General features: G+C 47.3%; 1 protein-coding gene across 1 annotated transcript in view; it reads left to right on the top strand.

Annotated features, from left to right (window-relative positions):
* The window catches only part of GALNT14 (polypeptide N-acetylgalactosaminyltransferase 14), a 92861-nt gene extending 77556 nt beyond the window's left edge, over positions 1 to 15305 (top strand). The window contains exons 11-15 of the mRNA XM_057374890.1: positions 1247 to 1339; positions 2622 to 2705; positions 3870 to 4014; positions 11044 to 11163; positions 11742 to 15305. Coding sequence (XP_057230873.1) covers positions 1247 to 1339; positions 2622 to 2705; positions 3870 to 4014; positions 11044 to 11163; positions 11742 to 11900 — 601 coding nt within the window. The 3' untranslated portion in view covers positions 11901 to 15305. The remainder of the gene's footprint in view (positions 1 to 1246; positions 1340 to 2621; positions 2706 to 3869; positions 4015 to 11043; positions 11164 to 11741) is intronic.
* Positions 15306 to 15706: the final 401 nt, after the last annotated feature.

A 15706-nucleotide genomic window follows, 5' to 3' on the forward strand; every position in this document is an offset into this window, starting at 1 on the left:
GCAAGGGGARCTTGAATGGGGACAGCTCTTCCGACTTCTTGTCAGGCACAGGCCTCAGGGGACTTTGGGGATGTCTGTGTCATGCCTGGGTGTGAGCCTTGGCGTTTATTCCCGTGTTTCTTGTACACTCAAATGAGATCAGGAAGCCAAACAAAGGAACCCTGCACTTTGGGACAGGTTAGGTACAGATGTAGACATTGATGTTGTCATCTCTTGAGCAAGAGCACTTGGACTGCTGCCTTAGAGAGGGAGGAAGAAGAAGGCCATGAATCAGCAAGGAACTGAAAAGCAGTTTGGAGAAATGTACCCAAATGCATCAGGAGCTGGGATSTTGTTAACCTTAGGGTATCAGCCCTAATGTTACAGTGCATAGACTGAGAGGAGGAGCAGCTTCTGGCAGCCTGGTGCTTCTGTTTGAATAGAGATGTTAGCAAAAAACACCTCCACCTTTCTGCCAGACACTGATTGTTCTTCCATAGAGCCCCTGCTTCAGTGTGAGAGGCAGCTCAGGCTCCAGTGTAGTGCTGGCTTCACGTGAAGTCTGTCTCTTTTTCTGGCCACCTGGCACTTGGCTGGACCCAGCAAAGGCTTGGAGCAGGAGATGGGAATCCCCTGGTCTAGGCAGGGATAGGCAGATAAGCATGGAGCAAGAAATCCATTGGCAAGAACAGTTAGAGCCATCTGAAGCCAACAGAAGATTTGCTGAGATTCAGAAACTTTCTGCAGACACCTGGCTGATGTGGGAGGCTGACATTCATGCTACAGCACTGTGGTGGAGTRGTTTCTGTTTAAGTTTTGAATGTTGAGGTTTGTCTCAATGAAATCCAGGAGTACAAAGCAGGAGAGTCCATTCAGGATTGAAACAAAGGAAATACTTGCAAATCTTCGGTGAACTTCTCAGACCTCCATTCCAGCCACTAAATAAAACCCCAGGCACTCCTGCCTTAGAGATGATGCTTGAGAGAACCTTTAGCTCAGAGTGAGGTGGATGCAAAGCATMCAGCTGAGTTTTAAATGGTGAGTTCTTCATCTGAGCTTTATTTGGCCTGATGTGTTTGGTCCCCAGAGTAACGATAGTGAAGGAGTACTGGGAGCAAAGTGAGGGATGGGCTGGCTCAGAGGAGGTTTGGGGGAAGCCAGAAACCAAGCTGAGGGTGGGAGTAGAGCAGGATGGGTCAGTTGGTGCACTTTGGGAAATGTCACTTTGCAAGTGACCCTTTGGTTCCCCGTGTGTTGCCTCCCCCAGGAACACCAAGCGCACGGCCGAGGTGTGGATGGATGAGTTCAAGCAGTACTACTACGCCGCTCGCCCCGCAGCCCAGGGGAGGCCTTTTGGAAAGTAAGGGTTCTTCTGCTGYTCCCTGTRCCCTSCCTGTGCCCTGCCTGCTGCAGGGGGTGTCACAGTGACRTCCCCTTCTGTGAAACCACCCGCCTGCATTGTTTTTGTTGTATCACTGAAATGCTGCTGGTAGGTGCACACCACAGCCATGAGGTGGATAAACAGCCAGGTTARATGCTGTGCTGGTTTATTCCAGGGAGTGAACCCAACCCAGGTGGGGAAAAACCTCTCTGCCTGTGTCCTGCCCTTGGCATTGCATACAGATACTGACCCCCGAGTCCAGAGGTGTTACTAGCAGGAAAAATCACCAAATGTTTGGCCTGCTGATGCTTTATTAGAAAGCAGCAAGTGCTTGTGTTCAGGGAGTTTGCCATTCATTCCGTGAACAGTCAGAAATACCTCCCTGTCAGGAGGACTGTAAATATTGGTGTTGTATTTCTCATTTTCACATGCTCCTCTTCACCTTAGAAAGTTTCCTTTGGGCYCCAGGGGGTTCCCARTCCAAACCCAAATTCCTTGTGACTCSTCTTCAATCTCCAGGATAAAAAAGTTGAAGTCCCAGTCACTCACCTATTTCTCCTGTATTAATATCCTGCTCCCATCCATCAGCACACAATGAAGTAGCATCTCTGTCATACCTAGGGTAGTAGGATATAGAAAAGTTGACCTACGTGAAAAGAAGGTACTGGAGATTTCTGACTGCTCCATAAAAGCCACCTCATAGCAGCTCCACAGGTAGAGGCTGGAGGAGGAGTGGTGTTTCAAAAACRTCTCTGTACAGCAGGATCCTTCAGCAAAAATTTTTGATTATTGAAAGAAAAAATTACTTCACTGTGTGATTAACTTCTGCTGGCTTGCAAGTGTGTTTAGGTGCTCCTGTAAATCAAGGCCTCCTGTGGCCCTGTAAACAGAGTAACTTAGAATAGCAAATAGCATATATTAATTTCCTAGTATGTTAATGTATTAAAGTAAGGATTATTGCATATAAAAGAAAGGATACATTTTTTACTAATAATTTTAAAATTACTGTGCTCTTCCATGAACCTTTTCAACTCCAGACTCCTTGTTAAAATGACAGTGTGCCATTTTACCAAGTGAGACCTCCAAAGAGACAGAGATCAAAACAGCCGCTCAAGCTCATGCCGTGAGCAAACAGAGCTGCTGATCCTCTTGTGTTTGCTGTCTGTGCAATTTTGTTGGATTTCTCTCAGCCTCCTTTTTGGTGTATTGGGTCTCACCTTCATCATTCCTGTTGTACCTCCGTGATATTTTCTTCCCACAGTGTCCAGAGCAGAGTGGAGCTRCGGAAGAAGTTGAAATGCCACAGCTTCAAGTGGTACCTGGAGAAYGTTTATCCCGAACTTCGGTACGGATGTGCCATCTCCGTCTGTCTTCAGCAGGCCAGCAAAGTGCTCCATCCCTCCCTCCTGCCCCACAGAGCTTTCCTCTGCCCCAGAGACACAGGCACCCCTCCCTTGGGCTTCACAGAAGGGCACAGTGAATTTTGTGCTGGCTTCAAACATARCTTCCTGCAGTGTGACATAYTGCAGRGCCAGGAGCTGGGTTTGGAKATCCTTTGGGGTCCCTTCTRACTCAGGATATTCTGTCATATCTGCTTTGTCTAAGATCTTTGCTGCAGGGCTGGTGAGGGACAAAGCACCAGTTATTCCCATTTGCTCTCTGGAATTTATTAGGTATCCTCCTGCCCATGCCGTGGAAGAGATTGTGTAGGGAAATAAGAGAGTTTTCCTTACAAAAATATCCCAAGGCAGAAAATCCAGCATAACCTCTGCTGGGTGCYTCAATACTTAATGACTCTGGTTTACTAAACAAGCACCTAATTTCCAGTCCTTTCCCACTGTTCTGTGACACTCRGGGCTTCTCTGTTGTGAAACCATCCACTCTAGGATTTTATGATTTGCATTCAGATGGCTCTGCCTTGCTCCCAGCCCAGAGCTTTGCTAAATATCCACTTCCACAGTTACTTTTGCACAGGTGTCTTTTACTTACCAAAATTACTCCAGAAACCATTGMATTCATTCCCCTGGTCCATGTCAGGAGCCATCCTCAGAAAGGTGGTAAAGTTTTGGAGACACCTGGTGCAATAGCTGAGTGAAGAATCACTGTGTGAAAATGATGATTTCTGTAGCCATTTTCTTGTGCTTTTTTGCCATGTGTGGCATTGTACAACAGCATTCACAAGCAATGCCTGAGCTCTGTGACAGTTTGTTATGAAGTTCCCCTCTCCTGCAGGCTGAAGGCTGACCTTCAGCCTGCTCACAGCCTATTCCTGGCTCCTCTGCTTGCCTTGTGCACTGTTATTTATTTTTCCCTCTCACAAAGGTCAGCCATCCATCTCTGAACGCTGTTTCTGCAGCGTCCCTGTCCGTGTGCTGCTCTCAGTGCTCCAGTACTGTGATAAATCTTGCCACCCCTCATTTTCTGAATGTGTRATGGTGCAGCCTTACCATGCTGAGCCTCCCTGTGTGTGTGGGGCTGTATGGATATTGTTTTCCTTCTTTTCYTACAGGATTCCTGAGGAATCGCTGTATCAGACTGGGATAATCAAGCAGAGACAAAACTGCCTGGAGTCACACAAGTCTGAAGACCAAGAGCTCCCCATCCTGASCTTAAATCCTTGTAACAGCACCAAGGGYKCAGTACCAAAGGCACAGGTAAGATRTGTTGTGTATCCCTGTGATGCCAGATGGGAAGAAGCCTTGGGGACAGCTCCAAGATGATTTCTTAAGGTTGCTAAAGCTCTGTTGGAGGATTTTCCCATTCTGCCAATGTCTTCCTTAGGCAGCACGGATTTAAACCCTGGTAACTCCACCTGACCTTGGTGGAAGCCCTGGGGGGCAGCAGGGACTGGTGCAGGAGCCACAGGACAGCATGTCCTGCTCATCTCAGTGTGAGCTTATGCTGAGCACTTCCCACTGCCCAGGAACACCACACGCTGCTGCTCATCTGCACAGATCAAAGGCAAAGAGAATTTTAACTTCCTCTCATCTCTCAGCCTTTTTTTCCTTTCAAAACTGACTGAGTTGCAGTGGCATTTTTATGACTTCATAGTCTGCATTCTTCTGTAGTGGATTGCCCATTAAACTAAGYGAGGATTTAATGAGGACAATCTCGKTTTTTTCAATCTCACTGAGAAGAGAAAAAGCTCTGTGAATGGATGTTCTCAAAAGCACAGCCTAGGAGGTGTCAGAGCCAAGAGCAGGCACATGTGCCTTGCAGCAGAGTTTCTGGACCAAAACCCTGAAGATACACATGGCTTCAAAACCCACCTTTGCATCCGGTTCTCTTTGTGATTTGGGGCATATCAGTAAATTCTGTCAGTGTTCCCATGTGTAAAACAGGCAGGATAACAATCCCTCACTTCTCCAGGGGTGCCATGAAATAATTCAGTAGGAAATGGTGTGCTTGCTTCCACTTGACTGTACATCCTTAACCCACGTGGTTACACATTCAAACCAGGTAGCTGAGCATATAAAAGGCCCAGCCTGGGAGACTGCTTGAAATGTCCCTGATTTGTGTGTGCAAACAAAGCAAGGCATTGTATGCATCACTTTCAAATGCAGCTGCGTGCTTGTCTCTAGGCAGGAAATTAATATCTGTTTCACAGCATGCTAGAATCAACAATGACTACTTGAATATTAGTTCAGAAAATGTAGTTAATATAATTGCAAGTGCCACACAGTTACACTTCTTACAGTTTTACTGGTTTCCAGGTTCCAGAATTATTTTTCCTTCTGCTGCTGCTACATGGACCTTTCACACAAACAGCAAGGGAAGMGAGCTGATGAGAGCAGGTCATCGTGTTTTTCAGGGCTAGCTCTGCAGGAGAAAAGAAAAATGTTCTAACGACAGTAGCGACTTAAAATGAATTGGATGTTTTTTAAAAAAGAAGTCTGGGGAAATCAGAATGAAAAATGCTGCTGCAAGTTAGTGTTGGTATTGGTCTTTCTGAAATACCAATTTGATGTGGTATTTTAAAATGAGAAATGTCATGCCAGCAAGTTGGATTGTTTCATTCCCACCAAACACGTTTTGTTTTGACATTTCTGTGCAGTAAATTTTTGGAATTTTTCACACCACAAACTTTTCATGTTCCCGTTCTGATTCTGCAGCAGTTTGCAATAGGTCAACACTTCCCACTGGATGGCAACTCCGTTTCTTGTGCACATYCGGGACTAACTCTGCAAAGGAGCAGAAAAATGCTACAAACAGTTTGCAGAATGGCTGCACTCAGTACACAGCAGGAATAGAGAAAAGCCTTTTCCTTTTATCTTTCTCTGTCTTTGTAGGATAGTTCTCTGTTACTTGTACCCSTGGAGAATAGTTCAGATTAAAGCAGGTTATTTAAACTTTTATTGTGAATAGAAATTTATGTTTTAATGACACAGTTGCTACAAGACCACCTGAACTGGTGGATGACRTGGGTGTTACAGGCACCAGGCTGTGTAGGATTGATTATGCAGCAGTCCTGAATGCTATTTAGTTGTGCATTTGATATACCAGAATAGAGCAATAATCTTCACTTTTAACACASTGAAGTCACATCTTGTTTACCCTAAGCTTCATTATTTGAAAAATAGGCTTAGCTAAATCAAAGCTGTGCTTTCCTGGCATTCAGTGAGTACCATGGAAATACCCTGGCTGTCCAAATTCTTTATTMTCACTATTATAGTAGCAGTAATTTGGTTGTTTTGATTGCCTTTCTGTAGCTTTCTCCCAGCTGGGCTCCCCCAGCCCTTTACCAACACCGTGTCCATGAGGTCCATAGACTGGGTGTGAGAAGACCTGAGCTATGATGGTTTGAGGAGAGAAGCACAGGAGACATCAAATGGCAATCAATTACTCTTTATTTTAGTTTTTCTACCTKTAGCATAGGTAAAGGGTGTTGTGAGACCTCTGGCTACATCCATAGTTCGGTTAAATTGAGACAAATCATCGGTGGTGAAATCAGATTAACACCCTTAGCAGATCTCAAAACACCTCCCTGATGGCATCTGGTGTTGGTCCCAAATTACTGAAAGGGACACTGAGGCACAAGAGGACTCCTCATCTTTCTTGGGGTGGTTGAGATCCCCAMGGTGGCTCTGGAGTTAGTGACTGGCAGAGATGTTTGTGCACAGCCCACCCCAGGCTCTGCCTGCGCTCCTGCCCGCTGGAGCCTCGGCTCTCTGCGCCTTGTTGCGTCTCATTTGCTAAATTAACAGATTGATTTAGTTTTTCACGAGAGAAATGCATCTGAGGGAAAATAATTGATCATAATTTTGTCCTCATCTGTCTAATGAAGATGTGAGTAGCTGGGGKTTTTTTCAAACCAAGTGTCAGTTGATATTAGTTCATAGAGTTTGGACAAGACATCTGACTCTGGGATTTATTTAAGTCATTAGCAGCTCCAGGAAACCTGACATACTTCAGATAAAAAATCTGAAGATGCTTTGACCTGGATATAACACACGTGTAAGCAGCTGCTGCAAGGGGAATGTAAAGTTCAGGCATCTTTTAGACAAGTGAGGAATGGKGGGAAGGCTGCAGCACCCATTTCCTGAGCCTGCACCCCGAAGTACCTGGAGTTAGCAGCTGAGTGGGTGCCATTGCATTTGAGTGGCATGTCCTTGACCCTTCTTGGGAAGGAATGCAGTGGGATAATCGGCCTGGTATGGCTTGGATGCTCATCCCAGTTGGCCTGAGGTCCTCTATGTGCTAGCTAGATCTGCACTTTCTTTAGAGAACCTGTAGCATCTATCCAAACTAAGTGTCCTTCCAGAGATATCTCAGCCATAAACATTCTCTTCTGACCTTCCTCCCCTCAAAAATCTTCATTCTTCTCCTCCATGGCCATGAGCTGTCCCAGCTGCTGGCTGGAGCAGAGCAGAGGGGCAGCAGTGCCACCTCTGCACCCAGGTTGTCCTGGGCACTCTGCTGTCCCTCTCCTGGGATGTTGGAAGTGCCAGCTGTATCCCAGGGCCTTTGAAGAGTGGAGCACTTTGGTATCCTCAGATGACTTGTGCAGTCATGTGTCTTGGGAAGTCCTTCCCTATGATTTTAAGATGATAATTGGATAATTAGATTGTTCCACTTTCTTCAGAAACACTTTTCTCTCGCTGCCACCCCAGCATTAGGGCACAGCTGACCTCTGGCTCAGCAGCAGAGGCCTGGCTGTCAYGGAATGCTGGGCTCCCATGGGAGCTGCTCCGTCCTGGGCTCAGGGGCTCCTTCCTCCGTCTGCCAGCCAGGCTGTGCCAAGCCAAAGATCACTTCTGAAAATAATTTCCTCGATTCACAATAATGCTGAGTAACAGTGACAGGTGCCGGCTCAGAGAATGCTAAAGCCTTGAGAAATTGTCAGAAGGCTCAGATGAGGGGTCAGTGTCATCTGAGGCTTTGGAGGAAGGGGCTTGCTGGCTGTCTGGTGGCTCTCTTTTCTTCACCCTCTTCCTCCTTGCTCCACTGCCACTCCTTTGTTCTCTTTGAAAAGRCAGCAAATCTTCATCTCAGTTTTAYCTCATAAATCTGTCTTTCCTTGSTTGTGGGRTCAGCTCTAAACCCTGATGGCATCTCCTCAGGCCAGTCTGCAGCCCTGAAGCTGTGCTAGCTCCTTGTAGGGCTCCTTAGGAGTATCGTGGGCTGTCCTATCCGTCACAGCCTCCATGGTGCAGAGCTCTGCTGCTGTTACTGCTGTGCTGGCTACATCAGTGCCGGGTGTGCCAGAATTGGGAGATGAAGGAGCTCCTCGTGGGAAAAAGAAAATTAAACAAAAAAGCAGAAATTTTAATCTCAGCTGATACAAATAAGGGAGGAGAAAGGGTAAGATAAAAATTTGCATGGCCATGGGTGTGTATTTWAACTCAAAGCCCTTCATGGATTCTGTGGTGTTCAATTGACTTCCCTCCCCCCCCCCCCAAATTTCTTCATTTGCTGCATAATTTTCTTTGGCTTTCATCTGGGGCTGAAAGGGAAGAAGACWTGATTAGAGCTGGATAAAACATTTTCAACGGGGCTGCCTTCCATAAAAAGCCATTCTGCCGAGATAGATGAGCAGTGTGAAAATCTGTCAGCTGAGATAAAGACATTGGAAGGACAGCCTGGGGGCAGGGGGTAGGATCCAGTGTCAGCTGTGGAACTGCACACATCCAGCTCTGGAGTCCTCCCTTAGGATGAACAACAGCTTGGGGAACATGGTTACCACCACCCTGCCTRTCCCATGGTCCASTGCTGGATGAGAGGATGGYCCTGCCTTCAGAGGGTGTGAATACWGTGAAGGCTTGAGCATAGCCTGGCCTGGGAAAAAAAGCATGGAGCAGTATTCCATGAGATAACCTCGGTGAAGCAAGAAGGTTAAGATGTCAAAACAAACAAACAAAAAAGTCCCATGGCTTGAGTTAGCTGGAGAATTCAACATATACACAAATTACAGGATTAACTGGCTGCTGCTGAGGAGCCTTGTGGGTGCAGCTGCAGCCCTGTCCTGAGCTTAAATGACAAACAATTGGTTAAAAATGTAARGCAGGCTTTCAAAGCAGCTTGTAGCAGCGTGGGTACCAAGAACAGATGTTGGAGCTTGCCCTGTAGGGTTTGGTTCTTCACAGATGCTGGACTAATTTGGCACCTGATTTCCCAGGCTGGTGGTTTACACAGCAGCTGACAGCRTGCATGGTTGGGATGTCTGGAATGTGTTCGCTGTAGGATCAGGTAAACCCTGCTCCATATGACAAAGAGAAGTAGTTGCCAGAAGGCCCTTGGGGTGCGGATTACGGCTTTGAAAATGAACATTGTTTGTGTGCCCAGATCTGGGCAGCTCTGGCTGAGAAGCCTGTGGGCAGGCTGTGCAGAAAGCCGGGTTTGATTTCCATGAGCTGGTGGGGAACAGTGGCTTAAGAAGCAGAGTATGAGGATCACAGTGTGAAGTCCTTGTGGAGCTGGGACTGCTGTGCAAAAGCGTGTTTTCCCTTCCAGGTGGCTCAGAACCTGAATGAAAGTGGGATTTGTATTCCCAGGAGTTAAATGCCTGTAGCTGTCTGGTTTGAAGTTGAGGAGAGGAGTTAGAGCTGCTGACGGTGACAAATACCAAAGGACTGGAAGCGTTTCCCCGCTCTAATAACTCATGCTAATGCAACCCAAMACCTCCACCACTCAAAGTCAGGGGAGCTGCAGGCATCCCGGCTCTGAGAGCAGGGCAGCCATTCTTCACATTCCCCTCCAGCACTCAGAAAGGGTTGAAGTCTCCCAGGAGCCCCGTTTTTCCAGCCACAGCCTAACAGCCATATGTTTGAGCACTGCATAGCTGAGCTCTCAACTCTTGTGCTTTCTCTTTGCACCTTTTCTTTCACAGCAGGTTCAGAGTTTTCATAGCCTGTACCTTGTCAGAGCATCTGCCTTGGCTCCTGGGGGCTCTTGTGGAATCCCTCTTGCTCCCTGGCYGTGCTGTGTCCGGCAGGGTCATTGCCCTCTGACAGTGAAGCCAGCCTGCTGTTGGTCCTCCAGCCCTGCTCACCTGCCCTGCCATGGCTCAGAAACCTGCTTCCCATTCCCCCACTGCTGCTGTTTAGAGCCATTTACACATCCCCCCATTTGTACCCTGGCTGGGGACCCCTGGAAAACCCTTGCAGCCCTGCTCTTTAAAAGTCAAATTTAAAAGTTGATGTTCATGCAAAGGTATGAGCAAAACTCTGGTTCCAGAAGTCCTTCCCTGGGGTTATGTGAGAGCGTGGTTGTGGTTTCCYATCAGCCAAACCAGCTCTGATCTGCCTATGCACACACACGAAAAACAGGGAGCCATGCCTTGCCTGGGATGCTCTCAGGAGGGCTCTTGGACAATATGAGTGCAGGTAAATGATAGAAAATGATGGAAGGAACATTGGAGTGAACTTCTGTGAAACACTCCTGGGCTAAGCAGTGTGTCTGCACATCTGTCATGCTTTGTCCTTGTCAAACTATCAGCTACTCCTCTTCTTCCCCAAGTAAAACATCCACTGGTGAAAAAGATGGTAATCCCARGGATCTGTTGTTTGGTAAGCATCACACAGGACAAAGAGTCTCTGCTCCTCCAAAGTTTGTTTCTGGGGCTGAGAAGCTGAAAAAGAGCAGGTGAACATGAAAAGCAGCATGAGAAGAAAACCGCCAAGACAGCCCAGTGGAACAGGAGTAGCAGTAGTTATAGCAAACCTTTGAAATTTGGTCCCAATGCCCTGATAGAGCTTTACCCCTTGTTTTTCTGGTATTTGTGAACCGAATCCCAGGAGTTGCAGGCTTTTGCTCACTTCGTGTGTATCACTTCTTGTCTCACATTGCCAGCTGCAAATCACTTTTTCTGCTCTTCCCTGAAAAAAGAGGATTGCCATATTGTGTGGTTAGTGGTATTCCTGCCTCTCTTTTGCYTTTTTCCCATCCTTTTGTTCTCCAGCCACCGCCCAGTTCTGGCTATGAACTCTTTGGTCTCACGAAACATGTTCTTCCAGCAGCTTTTGTRGATGTTTTCTTTGGTACCTGCAGTCCCCCAGTGACAACTGCAGTTTGTGGGGGGCTTGAAACATCCTGGTGACCTCTCCTGGTACCACTTGAAGTAAATGAGGTTTGTGCTTGATTTTTGTAAGGGGCAGGATCCAAGCCAAATRTTTGTTTTCCAGGTGGAAGGACAACAAGAATCAACGCTGATCTCTCACCACCTTCCTTTTTCTTCCTCTTGGCAGGAATGGACRTACACATACAACCACCACATCCACCAGCAGCAGCTGTGTTTGTCCGTGTACACCCTCTTCCCTGGCTCCCAGGTGCTGCTGTCACCTTGTAAGGAAGGTGACAACAAGCAGGTGAGCCCTTTCACTGATGCCTCATTTGCTTTGAAGTTCCCTTTCTTTCATCACAGGATTACTGCACTAAATGGCCTGAGCTCTGAGTTCCTGTGGGAAGCACAGTCTGTTTGGGAGTGCACTCTCTGGCCTGTTCWGCCCTTTGCCTCCTAAATGAGTGTGTTGATAAGGATGTCTATTAGTGAGGGTGGTGATCTGGATACTTCAATGCAGAAGTCAAACCCAAACTGGCAATTTAGTTCACATGGGCTGCCAGTCAGGCAGCAGATGCTAACATTTCCCTGCRGTTAATCACTGAGCTGGCATTTGAACCAGCGACCTGGGGAAAAAGCTGTTAGTAATATATTCTCTTGCTGAAGCCAGGCAGAGGCCGAGTTAAATCAGTGTGCTTCTGATGGGAAGAATGCTCAGCTTGGTGTGTGCTCTGCTTGGTGTGGGTTTGGGGACCTGGTGCTTGCCATCATCAAGCCACAGGGCTCAGTGTCAGCTGTCCTCTTGTTGCTGGCACAGCGGAGTGAAAGCAGGATGGGGAGGAAGCTCGTTCACCTGTTTCTCCTGTCGTGCATGTCTCTCCTCAGCGCTGGGGCAAAGTTGGGTCACACCTGGAGCACATAGCTTCCCGCTTCTGTYTGGACACCGAGACCATCGGGGACACGAACGAAAGCATTAAAGAGCTCGTCATCAACCCCTGTGAGAGCACAGCCATGAGCCAGCGCTGGGACATGGTGATGTCGTGACTGCGGGAGGACGTGYGCGGCGGAGATGGGCACCGAGACGTGGCTTTGACAGCCGGGATGCCCCGGGTGGAGCTCAAATCCAAACCATTGGGGGTCCTGGGGTGCTGTGGGACAGGAGAAGAGTCATTCCAATAAAAATGGGGCACGGCACTCCGTGTTGATCACCATGGCATGGCGGATGCTGACTGCCAGACGTGCAGTGTGTATCGGCCTGGTGGTGGTCGAGGAGAAGGGATGGCAGAACAAGATGGAAATGTTTTAGAGGGATGCCCGGGCTCCTGCAGTGGGCTGCACAGAACTTCAGTGTGCACAGCATTGATTAATCTCCCTGAAAATGCAGGTAGAAGAGCCTTGAATACCTAAAGGAGACTTGGGCTGAGCAAAACAAGCATCTCAATAGCTTTTGGGGATTGAGGCGGGTGCACAAGGTGGGATGTGCCAAGGGATGCTAAGAAACATTGGGGAATGCACTGAGTTACCTCTTCTGCACTTTGCTGTGGATGTTTCTGCCTTCTGTGGAAGGCATGGTTGGAGCTGTGCTGCGCATGGAATCGGTACCTGATCCACGCCCGTGCTGAGTGTGCAGAGGCTGCAGCCAGGATGGAAACAGCGAGTGATGGGGGAGTCCTGCTCTGTGCCAGCTGCACGTGGGGTTTGTTGAATCTCCAAAGCCCGAGCAAACAGAGGATTCAGTGTGTGAGATTAAAGGATATAAACTCCTGTCAAGCTGGGAGGAACAGCAGTGACATGATTATTTCTCCTCTCTGAAGGCCGTGGGTTACTCAAAACTCCACTAAAATTTTGCTGTGTGTCTCTCACTGCTCTGCTTCAGATCTGGACTAAATCAAATTTTCACTTTTCTTCCATAAAAGTAATATTTTTGGTAATTGAAGGTAATTGTGTCATATTTTGTTTCCCAATTTCCAGACTACAGGGAAAGGGACTCCCATAAAATGCTGCTATTTAAGGAATGTTTAAGGTTTAATTTTTAGTTAGAGACTGTTCCAAGAAGGGAAAAGGGATCTTACCTGGGCTTGCTTCTGTGTTACCYGGTAGCCCAAGATGTGAAGTACTGAAGAAAAGGTTTGGGATTTCCCATTCACACCTGTGAGCAGGGAAGCCTGGGTCACAAAGGTACCTCTCTCTCAAAGTCACGTAGCATAGGCAGACCTGGCAGAAATGGTCTTTTCAGCTTTTGGAGAGAAGTTGTGTAGCAGAGGTCAGGTCAGGTCATGTCACTGTGGGAGTGAGGTGACTACCCAAGGAGAACAGGACAGATGATCTCAGAAGGGATCTTTGGAATAGAGGACTGGAAGGTCCTTTCCATCCTGTCTTTCAGGGCAGCTGCCTCTACAGCCACAGGGAACAGGCAGCGCATCACCAAGAGCTGTGCACGCAGCTCTCSTGTAGGAATGACTCTCAAAGACAACCTTCGCAGCACTGTCAACGTGACTTGAAAAAAACACATAGTTTGTGTTCTCTAAAAATGCTAGGATTTAGTGGAAATCCTATCCTTTGTTTCCTGTGCTGCAAGCTGCAGGTAAAATACCATAAGCTTTAAGCCTTCAAGTGCTCTCAGCATCCCTTCTTGAATAAATTGCKGGCTTTCAGGATTTTACTGCCTCAGTTTCTCCTCCCTCAGCTCTGGGAGAAAGCCACATGTGTAAATCTCCCCGGCTTTAGAAGCAGAACCAGTGCAGCTCTTTATGTACAAAAGGTCGCAGTGCAAAATGCTTTTCATGTGCTGCAGTGATTACTATCCTCATCAAGCTGCCTCGGTGCCAGCCTCAAGGGCTTCTGTTATGAAAGGGCTGGAGCAAGCTGTCACTTCATGGTGGGAGGTGGCATTGTTTCCATGCCACCACTCTGCTGGAAACAAAGGGGAGCACTTAGAATGGAATAGACCCCTTCCACAAAGGAGGGCAGTGACCCCGGGCTTCTTTTTAATTGAACAGGGAAAGTGCACCTCTACTTTTCACAATGGTGATGACAGGCAAGGGGTGGTAATACCCTGTCTAGTGTTTATGAGGGAAAGCAGTTCCCTGAGAGCTTAACACGTTCACACCTATACTGTGCCCACAGCTGGGGCTGCCCAGCACCTGGAAAATTCAAATTGCTGAACAACTTGGCATTGGTTTTGAATTTCAGCACCTGAGCAGGACCTCAGGCCTACCTAGCTTTACTGTTTCCCACCAAAGCTGAAAATCTCTGCTCTGCTGACAGCCAAAGTTCTGTAAACTGTTCTTTGCCTTAGCAGAAACAGCTACCTCTGTGCACACATATGTGTGCTTGAGCACATGGACCCGTGGGACCTGCAGGGATGTRTTCTAGGAAGGAGTTGTTTGACCAGCTTTTCATCTCTGTTGCCTTTTGGGAARCACAAATGCTGCAGCAAACCCCTCCTATTCCAAAACATGTACAAGTGAGCGTGGCTGGGGGCAGTGCAAGGCAAGCAGTGGAGAGGGAGATATCAGGTGTGATGTCCCCTACTTAGTCTCAGCTAAGTTCAGCTAAGTSTCTTGCAGGCCCAAAAGCCACCTCACAGACCTGGGGAGCAGCAGCACTTGTCAGACTGTTGATTTTGTCTSACACAGCCATCCGCTGTAACCCTTAGGCTACAGCTTATTTCATGGTCTGGGAAATGAGATTATCCCTACGGATCAGCAATGTTTTCGGAGAAGCCTGAGAATATCAGCCTGACTCCTGGGGAGCTTTATATAAAGCTGGCAATGGTCTGGCAGTCTCCAGAGTTAGCCCCAATATGGCATTTAGCAAATCTGCTTAACACCCCTGCAGAGAGAGCTCGCATCGTGTCAGGGAAAAGGTTAACTGCTGCTGAAATCCAGCTCGTACCTTCAGGTTTGTTTCATTTATTAAAATAACACTGAGAACAGATGAACCTTTTTTGCTTTGTGTTTTTTCAATGCCTGGACGAATTATTATCATGCTGTRAACAGGTACAATGTGACTGATTGGTATCTGGATGGGCTCCCATGCCAATGCTTCTTAAGCCCCAACGTCATTTGGGAGTAATGCTTTTTGGTAACATTTTGCACTGACTTGAAAGAACGTAAGATAAAGTAGAAAATATTATTCTAATCCTGGCTGTTGGGCTTTGTGACAGCCTTTATGATCTCCAGGTAAGTCACTTCTTGTGCCTTGGGAAAATTRGATTCAGAGCAGGAAACTCAAGGCTGGAATTTCTGCTGGCTTTTAAAGAGACAACTAAGGCTATCAAAAAACTGCACCCTAAAACCCAAAAAACACCAGCAAAATCAAAAAAGCATTTCCCCTCYCTCATCATATTCCAGTGAGAGGAAATCCATCTGGTTTTAGTTGGACTGGAGAAGTCTCACAGTCCCTCTGTTGYTGTTTATGTGATTTCCAGGTGTTTTGTGCTCATCTTCTCTCCAGTGCAGTACCATAAGGTAACCACACAAACCATCAGTGCTTGGAGCCTCAGGTTAGAGCAGGGTGAGGTAGTGATTTAGTGGTGAAGGGGTGGAAGCTGGATTCAAAGATCTTTGATAATCCAGCAGTGCAGTAGTGAAATGGGGCTGGTGGGTGAAGGCTGGAGAGCTCGTGGTGGTTCAAGACAAGCACAGCCCTGAGTGCTAATCCCTTCTTCTGCTTCTAGGAGTGGCTTGGGATARCTTCCTTCATTTCCCTGCCGCTGTTTCCCAAACTTTTAGTGAAGACTGAACGTTTTGAACAGAGAGAAAAAGCCAAGGATTAGTTTTTGTTGCATGTAATGCCAGCAGTGCATGCTGGAAGTCTCCATGGACCTTTTTATCTGCCTGTACAGA

Source organism: Malurus melanocephalus, unplaced genomic scaffold, assembly GCF_030028575.1.
Source record: "Malurus melanocephalus ecotype Western Australia unplaced genomic scaffold, MMel_1.1 scaffold_235, whole genome shotgun sequence".
Taxonomy (NCBI): Eukaryota; Metazoa; Chordata; class Aves; order Passeriformes; family Maluridae; genus Malurus; species Malurus melanocephalus.